This window comes from Pelodiscus sinensis, chromosome 25 (genome assembly GCF_049634645.1).
Source record: "Pelodiscus sinensis isolate JC-2024 chromosome 25, ASM4963464v1, whole genome shotgun sequence".
Lineage (NCBI taxonomy): Eukaryota > Metazoa > Chordata > Testudines > Trionychidae > Pelodiscus > Pelodiscus sinensis.
Window position 1 is genome coordinate 7,666,685 of NC_134735.1, and position 13,930 is coordinate 7,680,614.

The following is a 13,930-nucleotide window of genomic DNA, read 5'->3' on the forward strand; positions in this document are numbered from 1 at the left end:
TCTCCCCTGTCTGCCATGATTTTTCAAAGATCATAGCTAAAGGCTCAGATACCTCCTCTATCAGCTCCTTGAGTATCCTGGGATGCATTTCATCAGGACCTGGTGACTTGCTGACATCTAACTTTCCTAAGTGATTTTTAACTTGTTCTTTGTGTATCCTATCTTCTAAACTTACCCTCTCTCTGCTTGTATTCACTACGTTAGGCACACCTCCAGACTTCTCGGTGAAGACCGAAACAAAGAAGTCATTGAGCATCTCTGCCATTTCCAAGTTTAATGTTATAAAATAGGCAATTGGCAATATAACAATGGCAATTTAAATTTTAAAGGATTAGTGCAAGTTTTAATACATTTCACTTTGTTTTGCAGTGCTGAAGGAAGCCATGTTTCAGGACAAAGCAATGGAAGAGACCCACAGGCCCTTGCTAAGGCTGTACAGATTCACCAAGACACCTTACGCACCATGTACTTCGCTTAAATAAATCAATAAAATCGGAGCATACTCACTGAAAGGAAGAACTGAAAAATTAAGCCACATACAATGTATGTTTCCGATGGGGTCAGTTTATGGGGTACGCCTCCGATCATGCTGAAGCCGACACTGTGCAGGGGCAAGGGGCTAATCCTTAAATTGACCTGAGGAAGATTGTTTACTTCATCGAGGAACACAGCACTATTATGCAATACGAAACCAGCCAACTGCTTTTTTGGGGCGGTCTCCTGTAGGAAGTGCCGTCGTCATCAGTTTTTTTTTTTCTTGTAGTCTAACCCTTTTATGCCTTTACCTCAAGTTGCTCGGCAGCACAACTATCTTTGCAAAAAATAATAATAATAATAATGATGTAGTTTAAAAAAACCACAATGACCTATGTAACAATCACAATGATTGGGGGGAGGAGGGAAGTGTGCAAAAAATAGCCTTTTTATCTTTTTTTTTTTTTTTTTTTAAACCCCAGTGCATTGAGGAAGCTTTCTCTCAAGATTGCCATCAGCATTTGAATGGGAACATATCGAAGTACATTTCAATGTACAGCACTAACTAGAAGAAATTAGGGGGGAAGGGTTTTGCACACATTAGTCCATTAATCTGAACATAATTTAGCCAACTGCTGCCTTTGTGTCTTACTTCACAGCTTGGAGTCCTCAACTCCATTAGGTCCCTTTAAAAAAGCTAGTGATGTCTGTGCAGCAATAGTGATCCAAACTCTTTTTGCTCCCTGGTGAGTTTACTAAAGCTGCTGTTTTACCTTGTCCAGAAGTTTTAACTAATTATCTATCTGGCAAGTCATACCTATATTTTGAGCTTCATGCAAGATCAGATGTTCTTTGTTTTATGGGATTACACATAGTAAACACCATAAATGAAACTTTAGAGTTGAGGTCATTATTTGCTAGTTTACTTGCTGCCTCTCACACACCTTAATGTGATTTCATATATATGTATGTTTTTGAAGTTTAGCCTCTTTTTCTTTTATATTTATTAGAATAATAATGCTTTAATTTAATTATTACAGAACATATGGGCAACATCCATTTTTATTTTTAGAAATGTAACCGTTTATTTTTTAAAAAAAACTGACAACTTGTTTTTGCTATCTTTTAGTGCAATAAGCCGTTTGAAAGGAAAAGTGTGTCCGTTTAGCTGTATTAAAGCGGCGTTTGTACCACTAACTGTGGGAGAATGGACACCTCCACAATTTTGAAAGGACAAAGTAAAAGCCTTAATTTCAAAAGGAAAGTGTTATAGTCATCTGGAATTATTCATGTTTCTTTTTTAAATCAAAACTGCAAAGAATAGCAAAACCTATGTGTCTAGGATTCTGTAAGCTTTAATATTGGCAATCAATGCAGTATTTTGATTTAACAAGAGAACTGTGTACATTTTGGGGCTTATGAACCTGAAGTTGTTTAAATTAAAACGAAGAATTTTTCATTGAAGATCTGGATTTTCAGGTGTTAACTTTTAATGTAGCTGACATTAATCATAAAAATGTCTTAAGTCATTAATGAAGTTCTTAAGCAATTTTTGCTTATTTCATATTCAGGGGCTTTCCTTTTAAAATTAAGGCATTGGTGACTTCATTTCACTTTTACAAAGAAATTGATAGGGCTGGGATAATTTTTAACAAGTTAAAATCACTGAAATGTGAAACAAAACATTAATGGGACTTTTGTTCATTCCACTTTAAAGTTAAAACAAGTATTTTAAAGATGATCGAGATGAGCATATATTCAGTAACGGGGCATCGGGAAGTTTTGCACTTTGTAACCTCGTAAACTGCATTTTTGACTGTTTTATTTGCACTGGTTCATAGTATATATGCATATATATATACTGCAGATTGTTTATATGGGCATTGCTGTTATCCCAGCCTTTCTGAACTCCACCTGCTCTTCACACGAAAACCAATGGGTTGGTTTAAGTATCTCTCATTTATCTCATGTCATTCTCATGTAATCCACTATATTTGCCAATTTACTGTATTTTGAGCCTAAAATCTGAGCCCATTTTGCTTCAGTAGGCATGCATTTCCCCCATTTCTGCCAGAAAACTTAAGTACTGTATTTTGTGCTTTTGTACTTTGTATTGAAATGTATGTAGTGCTGTTCACAACACTGTCTCAAAGCGCTTTACTAAGTAGTTGATGTATATACATATATATTTTTCTCCCAATATCAAGAAATATAATGCAAAGAAACTAATTTTTTGCAGAGTTAAAATTGCACTGGAAATAGTCATGCTGGTGGGCAGTGTACTAAGCAGCTCAGGAGAAAAGGGGACTATGATAACAGATCTCTGTGCAGTCAAGGAGCATTTAGGAGTCTCTTGCATTGTTGGTGGGATTAGAATTCATTTGTCAGAGGGACTGCAGACTCCCAGTTGAAGTGTCCCAGTGTTCTCTGGCTGCTTCATGCACTTATCTTTCAGCTCCTTTGAATAAAAATGCTGCAGGGAGGTCAATATAATGAAATAATTGGAGCAAAATGGTTTCCAAACAAATCTCTCTATCTTTTATTCTGGAACATGGCAATTTCTTAGAATTGCTCTACCTAGTAGACTCATGCATAAAAGTTGCAGGTTAAGCTTTTTACATAAGATTAATCTTTTTAAATTTGAAGGGGCTTTTTTAGAAAAAACTGCTTTACAAGGACTTTTTGTGAACTGGCATTTTGATGAAAAGCCCTTTTTAAAAAAAAAAATATGGCCTTTAACTCTTCTTTTAAAGACACTATATGGTTTCCAGTCTGCCTACGCTCAATGACTGATTTGAAAGATTTGTTGTTTTGCTTGCTGCTTTCACCAAAAACTTAAATAAATATAAAAAAATAATAAAAATCCATTGGAAAAAGTGACTTTAAAATGTTGGTTTTGCAGGCCAGTGTAACTGGTTTTCATGTGAAGAGAAGTTGGGAGTTTTAATCTCTATATTCTTAGTTTTGCAAATGTCTACATAAAGTGCCGATACGTATTTGTATTACAATATCGAGTTACTGGCGTTGTGAGGGCCACATGTTTATGATACTGTTAGCTGCTATATTTATTTAAACGGAGACGGACAATTACTGCACTAGGGAATGAGGAGATGAGCAGGAACCAAGGCTTAGAGTTAGACGTGGTATCTCGTTTTTCAAAAGAAAATTAACAGTGTGTAATATCAAGTGTAACAAAGGGTGCTGTCATTTTAATTGAGATTAAATAGCCAGATATTCTTCCTTTGTCTAAAGACTTATATATATTTTGATGTTAGCAGTTTAGGGGGTGGGGGGATAAATGGTACCTCATCTATGGTGGCAGTTTCCTCTATATTTTCACAGGATTATATGGATTTTTTATTTTTATACCTGCTCTCCTTTAAAGAAAGTTTTCTCAAGTTTTATGTGCTTTTTGGAGAAATCTTGAGTGCAACATGCACAATCCCTTTATCTTTCCAGGAGCACACTGTATATAGCCCAAACAGGGATGTGGGCAAAGGCTGGGAGTTCCATTTTGTGGAAACTTTGGCCTCATTTGTGCATATATCTGTCTAAAACAGTGGTTCCCAATCTTCTCAGACACTGTACCAGTGTACCGGACTAAAACCTTACCTTGTATTAACAAGTGCCACTAACCTTCCAAACCGTGGGGACGTACACTTGGGCACCCAGCACAAAATGTGGGGAGAGGCAACTAAGGATACTAGCCACATACCTGAAATAACAATACTGGTACGTGTGCCAATGTTTAGGAACCACTGCCCTAGAAATGAAGGCAGTGCTTCTCCTAAGCTTAACAGAATGGTTTTTGGTAATGGCAATTACTTTAACTATGTGATGTACTGATTAGTGAATCCAACTTTGGAAAAAAGAGTTGAGAATTTTTGGTAGTTTGAATTGTTAAACTCTTGCAACATCTGCTAACAGCAGGACTGACAACTCTACTCAAAGCAAGCAGCTTTGATTTGTGGGGCACTTCCACTGTGTGGCCATTTTACTCAGGATTGTTAGATGGCTATCAAATGTTAAACCATTTAGTTGAAATTATGCAAAGGTTATTTCCCTCATTAATTCTGTGATTGTTTTGGAAGGTAGTTTAGCTCTTGTAACAGATTTCAAGTTAAAATTGACAGCTTTCAGGAATCCATCAAATTCTTTCAAGGTGCCATTGGTCCTAAATTATTTCCATTTCTTCTTTTTGTGCAGATACTTGTCCTATTGTTGTTTAGACAAATAACATTAAATGAATAATCACCCACTGTACACATCCTAGCTACTTATGTTGGGTGTCTACTAGTGATTGTGTGCACAATAGTATAAAATTTCCAGGCGCCGATTTCTTCTATTTCAAAAGGATGAGGCCTTTCTGAATTTACATTTTTACTCGTACCTTGAGACCTGTCCACCTTTGATATGTTCTCAGTTTTGTGAACTGATGAGAGAGAACCTTTTTCTCAAAGCACTTTTCATAAGAAGCGTCAGAGAAGCTCTGATTATATACATTGAAACCATACATTTTCATTTCCAAATAGTCATCTTGAAGTTTTCTTTTCATGCCAGAAAAATGCTCCATCAGCTGTAGTGTTACGGAGTAAACATGTCTGCCATTGGCCAGTTAATTTTAGCAAATAGAAAATCTATCTAGATGTCAAAGGGAAAAATATTCCTGGCTTACTTTCCTACCCAAAGATGGTACTTGAATTTGACATTGTATATGGGATACCATTTGTGTTTTGGCACTTCTTCTAATTATAAAAACTTCACTTAGCCAATTCACTCAGATATCTATTATTTTTATAAAATTGAAAAAGATTTAAGTTAAGGTGTGTGCTAATCTCAGTGTTTTCTTCTGGTAGAAGATCTTTGTAACTTTATAGTAGTTGTGAGGTGTGAATCTAATAAGTAAAACACAGGGTCCTTTACACATCTAACAATCTCAAGAATACAGTCACTAAAACACTGAGGTTTAAAATTAGTTTGTGGCCTGAGTAGCCAAAGATGCATATGGGAAGCTGTGGGGATATGGGGATAGAAGGTAGCTAAAGGTTTGTAAAAAAGCAATCAGCAAAACATCACTCTTATGGAAACTAGGGAGTTGATGGAGACACTGCATACCAATCGCCTTTCAAGCCATGTGCCCCTAACTATGTTAGAATGCTGTCTAGGATTCCTCATCCTAACATGGGTAGTCGTTGTACTGTCGTGCGACAGCAAAGAAGTTCCACTGTTAAAACTTGGAGCAATTTTAATTTTTTTAAAAGCAAGACAGTCCTCAGAAAGTGCCTTTTCAGAAGATGGTGCTGTAGATTTTTATGTTCCCCAATTGTACATGGCTGAAAATTTGAGAGCAATTTTTGAAAATGCCAAGTGTTTGTTGGTATCATTTTATGTACCTTCAAGCAGCAATTTCTGAATCAGGACCAAGAATAACTAAGGAAAGGTGTATTTAGAAGGAGGGAGAAGCATTGAGGAAGGATCACCAAATTCAACTTGGGGGCTAAAAGTAGTTTGGATTTCATTTAATGTAACTAATCACTTCCTGTTCTAGGAGGATGCGGGAGATGTGGGGAAATAGCCCAGAACACTTCAGGCAGTGGTATAGTATAGTTAATATTTAGAAGGGATCCTAGATGTTCTAAGGACATGTCCTCGTTTTTGGAGATGAAGCAGGTTCCCAGAGATGTAGTAAAATTTTCTGGAGTCGTACTTTGAGCAGACTTCACACAGCCTGTATTTTAAGAGCATAATGCTTACATGTTAATGGCACTTCTAATGATCTAATAGGGACTCTTGATTATATAAATCGTAAACACGTTTGGATGACTGTTGATGCCCTGTTTGCACTGTGCTAAAAGATGTTGTGGAGCCCCTGATGACGTTGGTGAGCATTCCTCCAGTCCAGAAGAGTTGTAGACTAGACAAATAAACGCTGCACCTCAGTAACCTTGTTATGCTGCATAAAATAATAGCAAAGTTTTGCCTTGATTTCACTGTAATGTGCTTGCACATGCCTGCAAAAATGCAAACACAACTTTCATTTTTGTAATGCCTTAATAGCAGTTAAAAGAATTTTTTTAAAGATGAGGTTTGGCCTTTATTGTGATGGGTCCTTATATTTATTGGTAATTTGTGTGCATCTTGTAGTTTCACGTGTTTGGCCTGAATGTTGCTTTTTAACACGTTAGGAGGGAGTTGTTTCTAATTGTGTGGGTTTTTATTTTCTTTGTGAAATCATAACTTTAGTAATCATGACTGAGAAGAAAGTGAATGAAATGCAGTGACCAGGACATACAACAGACTACATTGGTAGCTGGATTTGATTTAGAATTCTGACATGCCCTTTTCTGTGTTCAGCTTATTACTGTAAACAGTTATGAGCTTTAACCTATTTCTAGATCAACTGAGAATACAGGTTGAACCTCCAAAATTCAGGACTCTGATCCGGCAACATCCGTGGTCCGGCAGAACCATGGATGTCACTGGATCAGAAAGCCCAGGTGCCCAGGAGTGTGAACTGGCTGGGTGCCCCAGCCAGCGGGACTGTTGAGCCCGAGTTGGGTGGGGCAGCAGCAGAGACAGTGAGCCCTGTTCCCCGTGAGCCCTGGCTGGGTGGGGCAGCCAGCAAGCCCCGTGCCCGGGGATTCCCAGGCAGGCAGGGGAGAAGCAGGGCTACAGCAGCTGGGGAGCTCTGTCCTCAGGGAGCCCCAGCGGGCTGGAGCCCAAGTCCAAGCCCTGCATACTGGAGCCCCGTAGCAGTGGGGTGGGGGCGGGTCCAGCCACTGGGAAGGTCAGCGTCTTGGAGACTGCTGGCAGGGGGACCTCTTCTGATCCAGCAAATTCCCTTGTTCAGGATGGGTCTGGTCCCGAAGGTGCTGGACAAGGGAGGTACAATATGTACTGGTTTCTGATGTTTAGCAAAATGTTTTCAAAGGTCAAACATTAACACGAGTCTCCCACTTCTATTGATAAATGGTGCATTTGCTGGAATTGGTTTATTCAGTAAGTCTGCCAATTTTTCTAATATGATTAAACAGTGTTGGAACCTTTTATTTTTACATATTTGGAATTGCTCACTTACATTCAAGGAATTAGCTATATAAATTGTAAGGTAGAGATAGTGATTCTTGCTTGAACTTTTAGGTCTTTAGGGGGGAAAAAAGACCACTATCCTGTTAATCCATAATTAAAAATAATGCTTGCTTATTACTAATGTAGGTTATAAAAATGAAATTTAAAGATCTAATTTATTTTTGGTTTTGCTATATTCTACTTTTGATGTAGCCAAATAAATTAATTAGTTTATAATAACTTTATAATCAGAGAAATATTGGCATTTAAACTTTCCTCTGCCGCGATTTAACCTAAACTGTTTTTTTCTTTTAAATCTTAAAATCCTGAAAACATTCTTGTTCAGGTTTTTTTTTCCCCAACCTAAATTCAGGGCCAAAACTGTTAGTAGCAGCCACATCTTTATTTTACTGACATGAAAGGGACCAAAAATTCCTATTCCAACCTTTTTTTCCCCACACAGAAAGGCCCTGCATCTTTTTTCCATTGCTCATAACCAATTTCTTTGACTTTTTAACTAATCCAGAAGTTATTGAGATCCAATAAGATTTTGGTTGTTTGTCCTCTTTGCTTTCCATATTTTATAAATATGGCTACAAAAGTCTAAGCAGACTTAATTTAAATGTGCTGATACTGTTTTATTAGGCAAAGGCCTTACTTTCAGTCTTACCTGGTTTAAAGTGTACTGGGGCATATTATATAATGACACTAGATCTGCATTACTCAGCGGCAAGTGTGTGTGATGTTTTAAAACCTCCAGTTTAAGCCTAAACAGGCAAACTGCTCATGATACTGACATGCTCCTCAAACATTTTCAGTAGGAAAAATAAATAATCTAGTGCATATATCTAGTTTTAATTCCTCCTCCTGGATGATACAGACTTGGTGAGTGAACATTTTTTGGAACATGTGCTGGGGCTGAAAGATTAAACTAAACCACCAGAATTATGTGCCAGGTGTCTATCGCTTTTCTTTCCTATATTACTGAAGTAGAGAACAGATGACAGGGATGACAGTTACTTCAAACCAGTAACAGAGAGCTGTCAAAAGCAATACAAGGGGGAAATTAGAGTTTATATTTAAAACGGCATAAGCAATAGAAATCTAAGGTTTCTACAAGAACCACTTGCAGCTCAGAACCTTGTGAACCTGTATTTGTATGTTTAATTCACCAAAGGGAAAAGCCTCTTGCATTTGGCCACTTTAAAAACAACCATAGGAGGGGACATTTTTTTTTCTAATGCATGCCTGTGTTCCCTCTTTAATGTAAGCACACAGAGAAGCAGCCTGTAATATCCATAAGTGCTGTACATTTTGAATGTAAAGTGATGAAGAACTTCTTTTTTTTTTTTTGCTTTTACCTAAATCCCCCTACTTTAAATACTTAGTTAAAATCCAGTAAGTTGGTGCTATTTGAAACCACACAGACCAGGGATTTCATGGGTGAGACCCTCTATAAAGTCCAGTTACTGTGGTATGTTATTGGCCACGGTCTTCAGCAACTAACACTGCAGTATGTAGAGCCTTCTAGAGACAGGGCAATCAGTTGCAGTGTTCACTTGCCATGGCATTGCAATTGGTGCTACTCATGTTCTGCTTGTAACCTACCTTCCCTTTTCCACTGAACAAACTCACTCACCATACTATGCTCAAATGGAATATCCATTTCTATCTGCAACAATCTTGTTACCCTTTGGAAAACAAGAAGTTAGTTATTGGACTAGTGAGTTTTAAGAGTGACAGTTTGTGGTGAAGCACCTGTTAATAATAAACCCAGGAAAGGTTTAAACAGAACTTGATAGTATAAGCTGCATTCTGCGCTAGTCCTTCAGGCAATTGATAGGAATCTCAAAAGGTGATTTGAGGGCTTGTGAAATGTTTGTCTTGTGGGAATTATTTGAGCTGTTACTGAGAACCCAGCAGGCACTTTGCCTCTTTCTGATCAAGAACATAAGGTAGAAGATACTTGCGGCATTCCCAAATAATTGATATTCTGTGGTTAAGATTTTCATGCGCTAAATTTAAAACGGAGATCCTTCTTTCATTTTTCATTAGCCTCTACTACCGTGCTAATATTTTTCAAAATCCATGTCACTTCTTTATTAAGGAATGTGCACTCTGAATGGGATAACCCGTGAATTTATAGAGTTGTTACCCTTTCCAGGTACCTTTTTTAATGGGTTTTAAGTAGTCTAATATGTGTAATTCAATGGTACAAGAGCAATTTATTCTGCAAAATTTAACCTAGTAATTAGTTTCCCTTTGCCTGCCTGTTCAGAATAGTCTCACCTGCCTTTGTTTTACATTTAACCATTGAATGGTATCTTTGCTATTTTCAACACGGCTACCCCTCTGAAACTTGTAAAGTTACACCATGATACCGTCTACATTTTTTGTTAGTCTCTAAGGTACTGCAAGACTATTTGTTTTTAAAGTTTTTGCTATTTACAGTGCATCTGCACATTCACACACTTGACTTGATTTTGAGTCTGGCTGGGATTTTTCCCCCTGGCAATTATGAGGATATTTAAGAATGTGGTATAATAAATGTAGGAGAGCAACGAACTGACCTGAAATAAGAGTAAGCCTTGTGGTGGGAAATGTTGATACCCCAATTATCTCTGCAAAAATTATTTTGCCAGCAGCTAAACTGGGGTTGGTATATGTAAGAATTTTGTAATGTCTTGGGTGTGGAAGGTTTTAGTAAAGTGATGTAAGAAGGACCATACCATCTAGTCTATACCAGCTTACTAATTTAGACAGATCTATGTATACTTACATGCTGTGCAAAAGACTTCCCTGAATCTTTCACAACTGAGTTGTGGATGCTCATTTTTACAGCTGACGCTTCTGTGAAGGGGGATTTTTAGAATGCACAGGGAAAGTTTCAGATGGACCATACGGAAACAGTTTTGAGACTCTGGCATGGTCTGTAGCCAGGCACTCTGGAGTTCAGTGCGACCTGGACTCCCTCCGTGACTCTGGGTTAGTCATGCTGCCTGTTTCACCATCTGTAAAATGTGGATAATACCTCATGCTATTTTGTACAGACTAAATATTACATGTCTTGAAGATGAGTAAGGATATGAAAGTACTAAATTATCAATATGCCCAAGTCAAGGTATCTTTTGTAAATTTTCAACTCCATTTATCAATTCTGCATTTTGGTTAATGCTTTCCCCTTCTTCTGCTCTAGGGGTGGTGCCCTGGATCCAGACCTGTCGTCTTTGTGCACGTGTTATCTCTATGGGGGTTACTGTTGGGAAGGCCAGCAGGACTGGGTGTATAATCCTAACTTTGTACCTGTCCTTTTCTGACAACAGGATTGTTTTAGGTTGAAGAATGGTTAGTAAAAGGGAAAGTTGATGTCAACACAGATTTGCAAGAATAGCAATTAAAATATAGAATTACTGGCCAGTAATTCTTGCTTTTTGTCTAAATGTGCCCAACTGTGGAAGTTTTTTTTTTAAGTTCAAACACAGTTTTTTACAATAGAAAAGACAGGCTGGGCAAGGCTTTATTCATTTAGGCATATCCGCCAGTCAGTTTCCATTGGAGAGGCGGATAGTGGCAGATGTGAAGAGGGTTTTTTAAATTCTTTTGTCATGTGGTAAATTAACAACATGGAGCAGATAGTGCTGCTAGGCCAGGCAAGTAAAGTGGCATATTGAAAGATTTCACTAAGTGCTAGGAAGGCTATTAGAAGGAAGACCATTTAGCCCGTTGATGTCAGGTAATTTCACTGAAAGTTGGCTTCACTGAGCTGTTCTGTTTTGTGGATCCTAATATAATCCATTCTACTTCGATGGTAGGTTTTATTGTGTTTTGGACACAGTTGTGTTCACGAGGACAGTGTACTCGTTTCTCCAAGTGAAGCTTTGCACTGTTTGACTCTGGCTGTGTTAAATGTTTACCTATAGAAAAGTGCTGTTCCTTAAAATGTTGCACATCAGCTCAGTTCTATAGATGGTAACAATTGCAGGATAACAGGGTACAGGAACTATACAGATTTTTAAAAAAACCAATCTTCTGTGGCTGGCATTCACTTAGCAGGGTTCTCCCATATGATTAGCAGCACTGGCATACAGTAATTTGGCTCTCTTGTTTCACATGTCAGGTGATAAAATGAGTATTGGACTCACAGGGTATACTATACATTCATTTGACAGTGATATTCTTATTTCCCTTGGTGTGAATGGTTAGACTTTCCAGCATGGCCAGTTCCTGGATAAACATAATTGGCATTTTGAGTGGGAAAGTATTGATTGCTCAGTAGTAAGGTTGGGGAGAGACGGGGGATTTGGCATAGCTAGGAGTATTGTCTGTCAGGCATTATGTTAAAGGTTTCACTGAAACATAGTCATTGGCTGTGTCTATACTTGGCGCTGGGAGTGTGATTCTCAGTTTGAGATGACATTCTGATGCTTGCTGTCATTGAGCTAGTGCACTAAAAATAGTAGTGATCGCACAAGTAGCAGCACAGCCTAGTTGCCCAAACCACAAACCCACCTCTTTTTTTCCCATGCTAGCTCAATGACAGCAAGCATGAGTATGCCTCTTCCATCTGGGAATCTCTTCTCTCCCCCCCCCCCTTTGCTCCCAATCTCCATTTGTAGAGATGGTCTTAATGTGCGTCTCTTCAGTTATGAGCCAATATGGCTATGAACATGTCTTCGGATAATGGCAAATTCACGTGGCATAGTGTGCACCTTGAAGATTATTAGTAATCAACACTTTTAGGTATGAGGCTACTGGAAGCAGTGGTGTGTATATATAAATGTTCCATGTGTATAATACTGTGTACTTAAATACAGAGACTATTTGTGCTACTTGGAATTCCTTTTTTGGAATAAAGGGTCCTTTTGGAATAAAGGGTCTGTTTTTTTAACAGACTGTTCCAGTGGTTTGGAATTCTTATACATTTATGTCTCACACACACTCTTCCTCTTTCTGGTATGTTAACCGCTCTTTTCTGTTTTGGTGCTACCATGGCTTTATGCAAGAAATAGAATGTGTTCTAACTACAACAACAATGCCTATTTTTAAAAGGAAAAGGGGGGTTATCTCAAGAATAAAACAGAGCTGTTATTTGAAACATTGCACAAATAGATTGTAGGTGGATAACAAATGCATTAGTAAAAGCTTTTTTATTTTTTACTTTTCAACCATCTTGACCGTGTGTGCCTATTTGTATTGCGGATGTGGGCTGCAACTATTGGGGCGGGAGGGGGGAAGAGTTGATATGTATTCAACATGTTTTGAAATGTACTGCTAACCAGAAGCAGTGTCCCCTTCCCCTCTCCTTTTCCAAAAACAAACTGTTCTTGCCAAAATTTTGTACCTGTCACAATTTCTGCTTTTTTTTCCCCCAACACAGTAAAATACCGTGACACAACTTCTGTCCCACCATTACTACTTTCTGCTTAGCCACCTCTAATATCTCAAGAATGGTATATAATATACATAAAGTCATTGGAACTTTCCGCTGACTTAAAAAAAAAATCAAGTTGGGTATATTGCAAATCTACTTTCATCATTTGAAGACTAAATTCTCTTTTGAAATCCATATAATGTATTTTTAACCTTTTTATTAAATACTTAGATTATTTTAGTTTTTGTTCCAAAACATCTGCGAAAATGAATGAGGATTGCAGTGCAGGTTTGAATCTGCAAGGACATAGGACCAGGTGATATCTTGAGGGAAATACCAAACATGACTGCCAAACTTTGATCAGAGAGAATGTGATTTTACTTTCAGACTTCTCTAACTTTTTCTTTAGTGTATGCAATGAAAAATAGCTGGAATTTAAAAGACCACCTCAATTTTATATAACATTGAAATGCACATAAATTGGCAATTGAACTAATCTCTCTACAAACTAATAAAATGGTATGGGGATATTGTGTTAGTATCAGAGTTTGGGGCTGTTTTATGCATATGCTGAATATCCAGTTCTGTATTGTCGTGTCAGCTGAAGGCTCAGAATAAGAAGTGAACAGAAAGCAAACAAGATTCTGAAAGTAAAATGCTTGTGTGCAGATTTTCAGTGGTGAATGTTGTACCTTCGGTTAAATCATTGTCTTTTGCAAAAATGTATGATGTCTGTGGTTGAGATTAAAAGGACAAATTTTTGTTTTTGTTTAACATTCTGTCACAATACTTGCATTGTGAAATTCAGTCATGGAATTCTTTCTGAGCCAAAACTGTCACCAATGTTTTCTGTGACAGATTCCACTCTTCTCTTTCTGCCATTCTCTATACTGGAAGGAGTCTATGTTGTGTTTGTTTTTACCTTTTTAAAAAAAATTATTGGTTTTAGTGTCGCTTTGCTTCAGTTTGAAGTGTAACTTTCACTAATAACTGCAATAAAAAAAGCTTTGCTCCAAA

At 37.7% G+C, this 13,930-nt stretch overlaps 1 protein-coding gene across 2 annotated transcripts in view; it reads left to right on the top strand.

The window, feature by feature from the left end:
- Positions 1–13,930, top strand: part of AGO3 (argonaute RISC catalytic component 3) — an 80,108-nt gene extending 66,178 nt beyond the window's left edge. For both annotated transcript variants that reach the window (XM_075908840.1, XM_075908841.1), the window contains one exon: positions 370–13,930. In XM_075908840.1, coding sequence (XP_075764955.1) covers positions 370–478 — 109 coding nt within the window. In that variant the 3' untranslated portion in view covers positions 479–13,930. The remainder of the gene's footprint in view (positions 1–369) is intronic.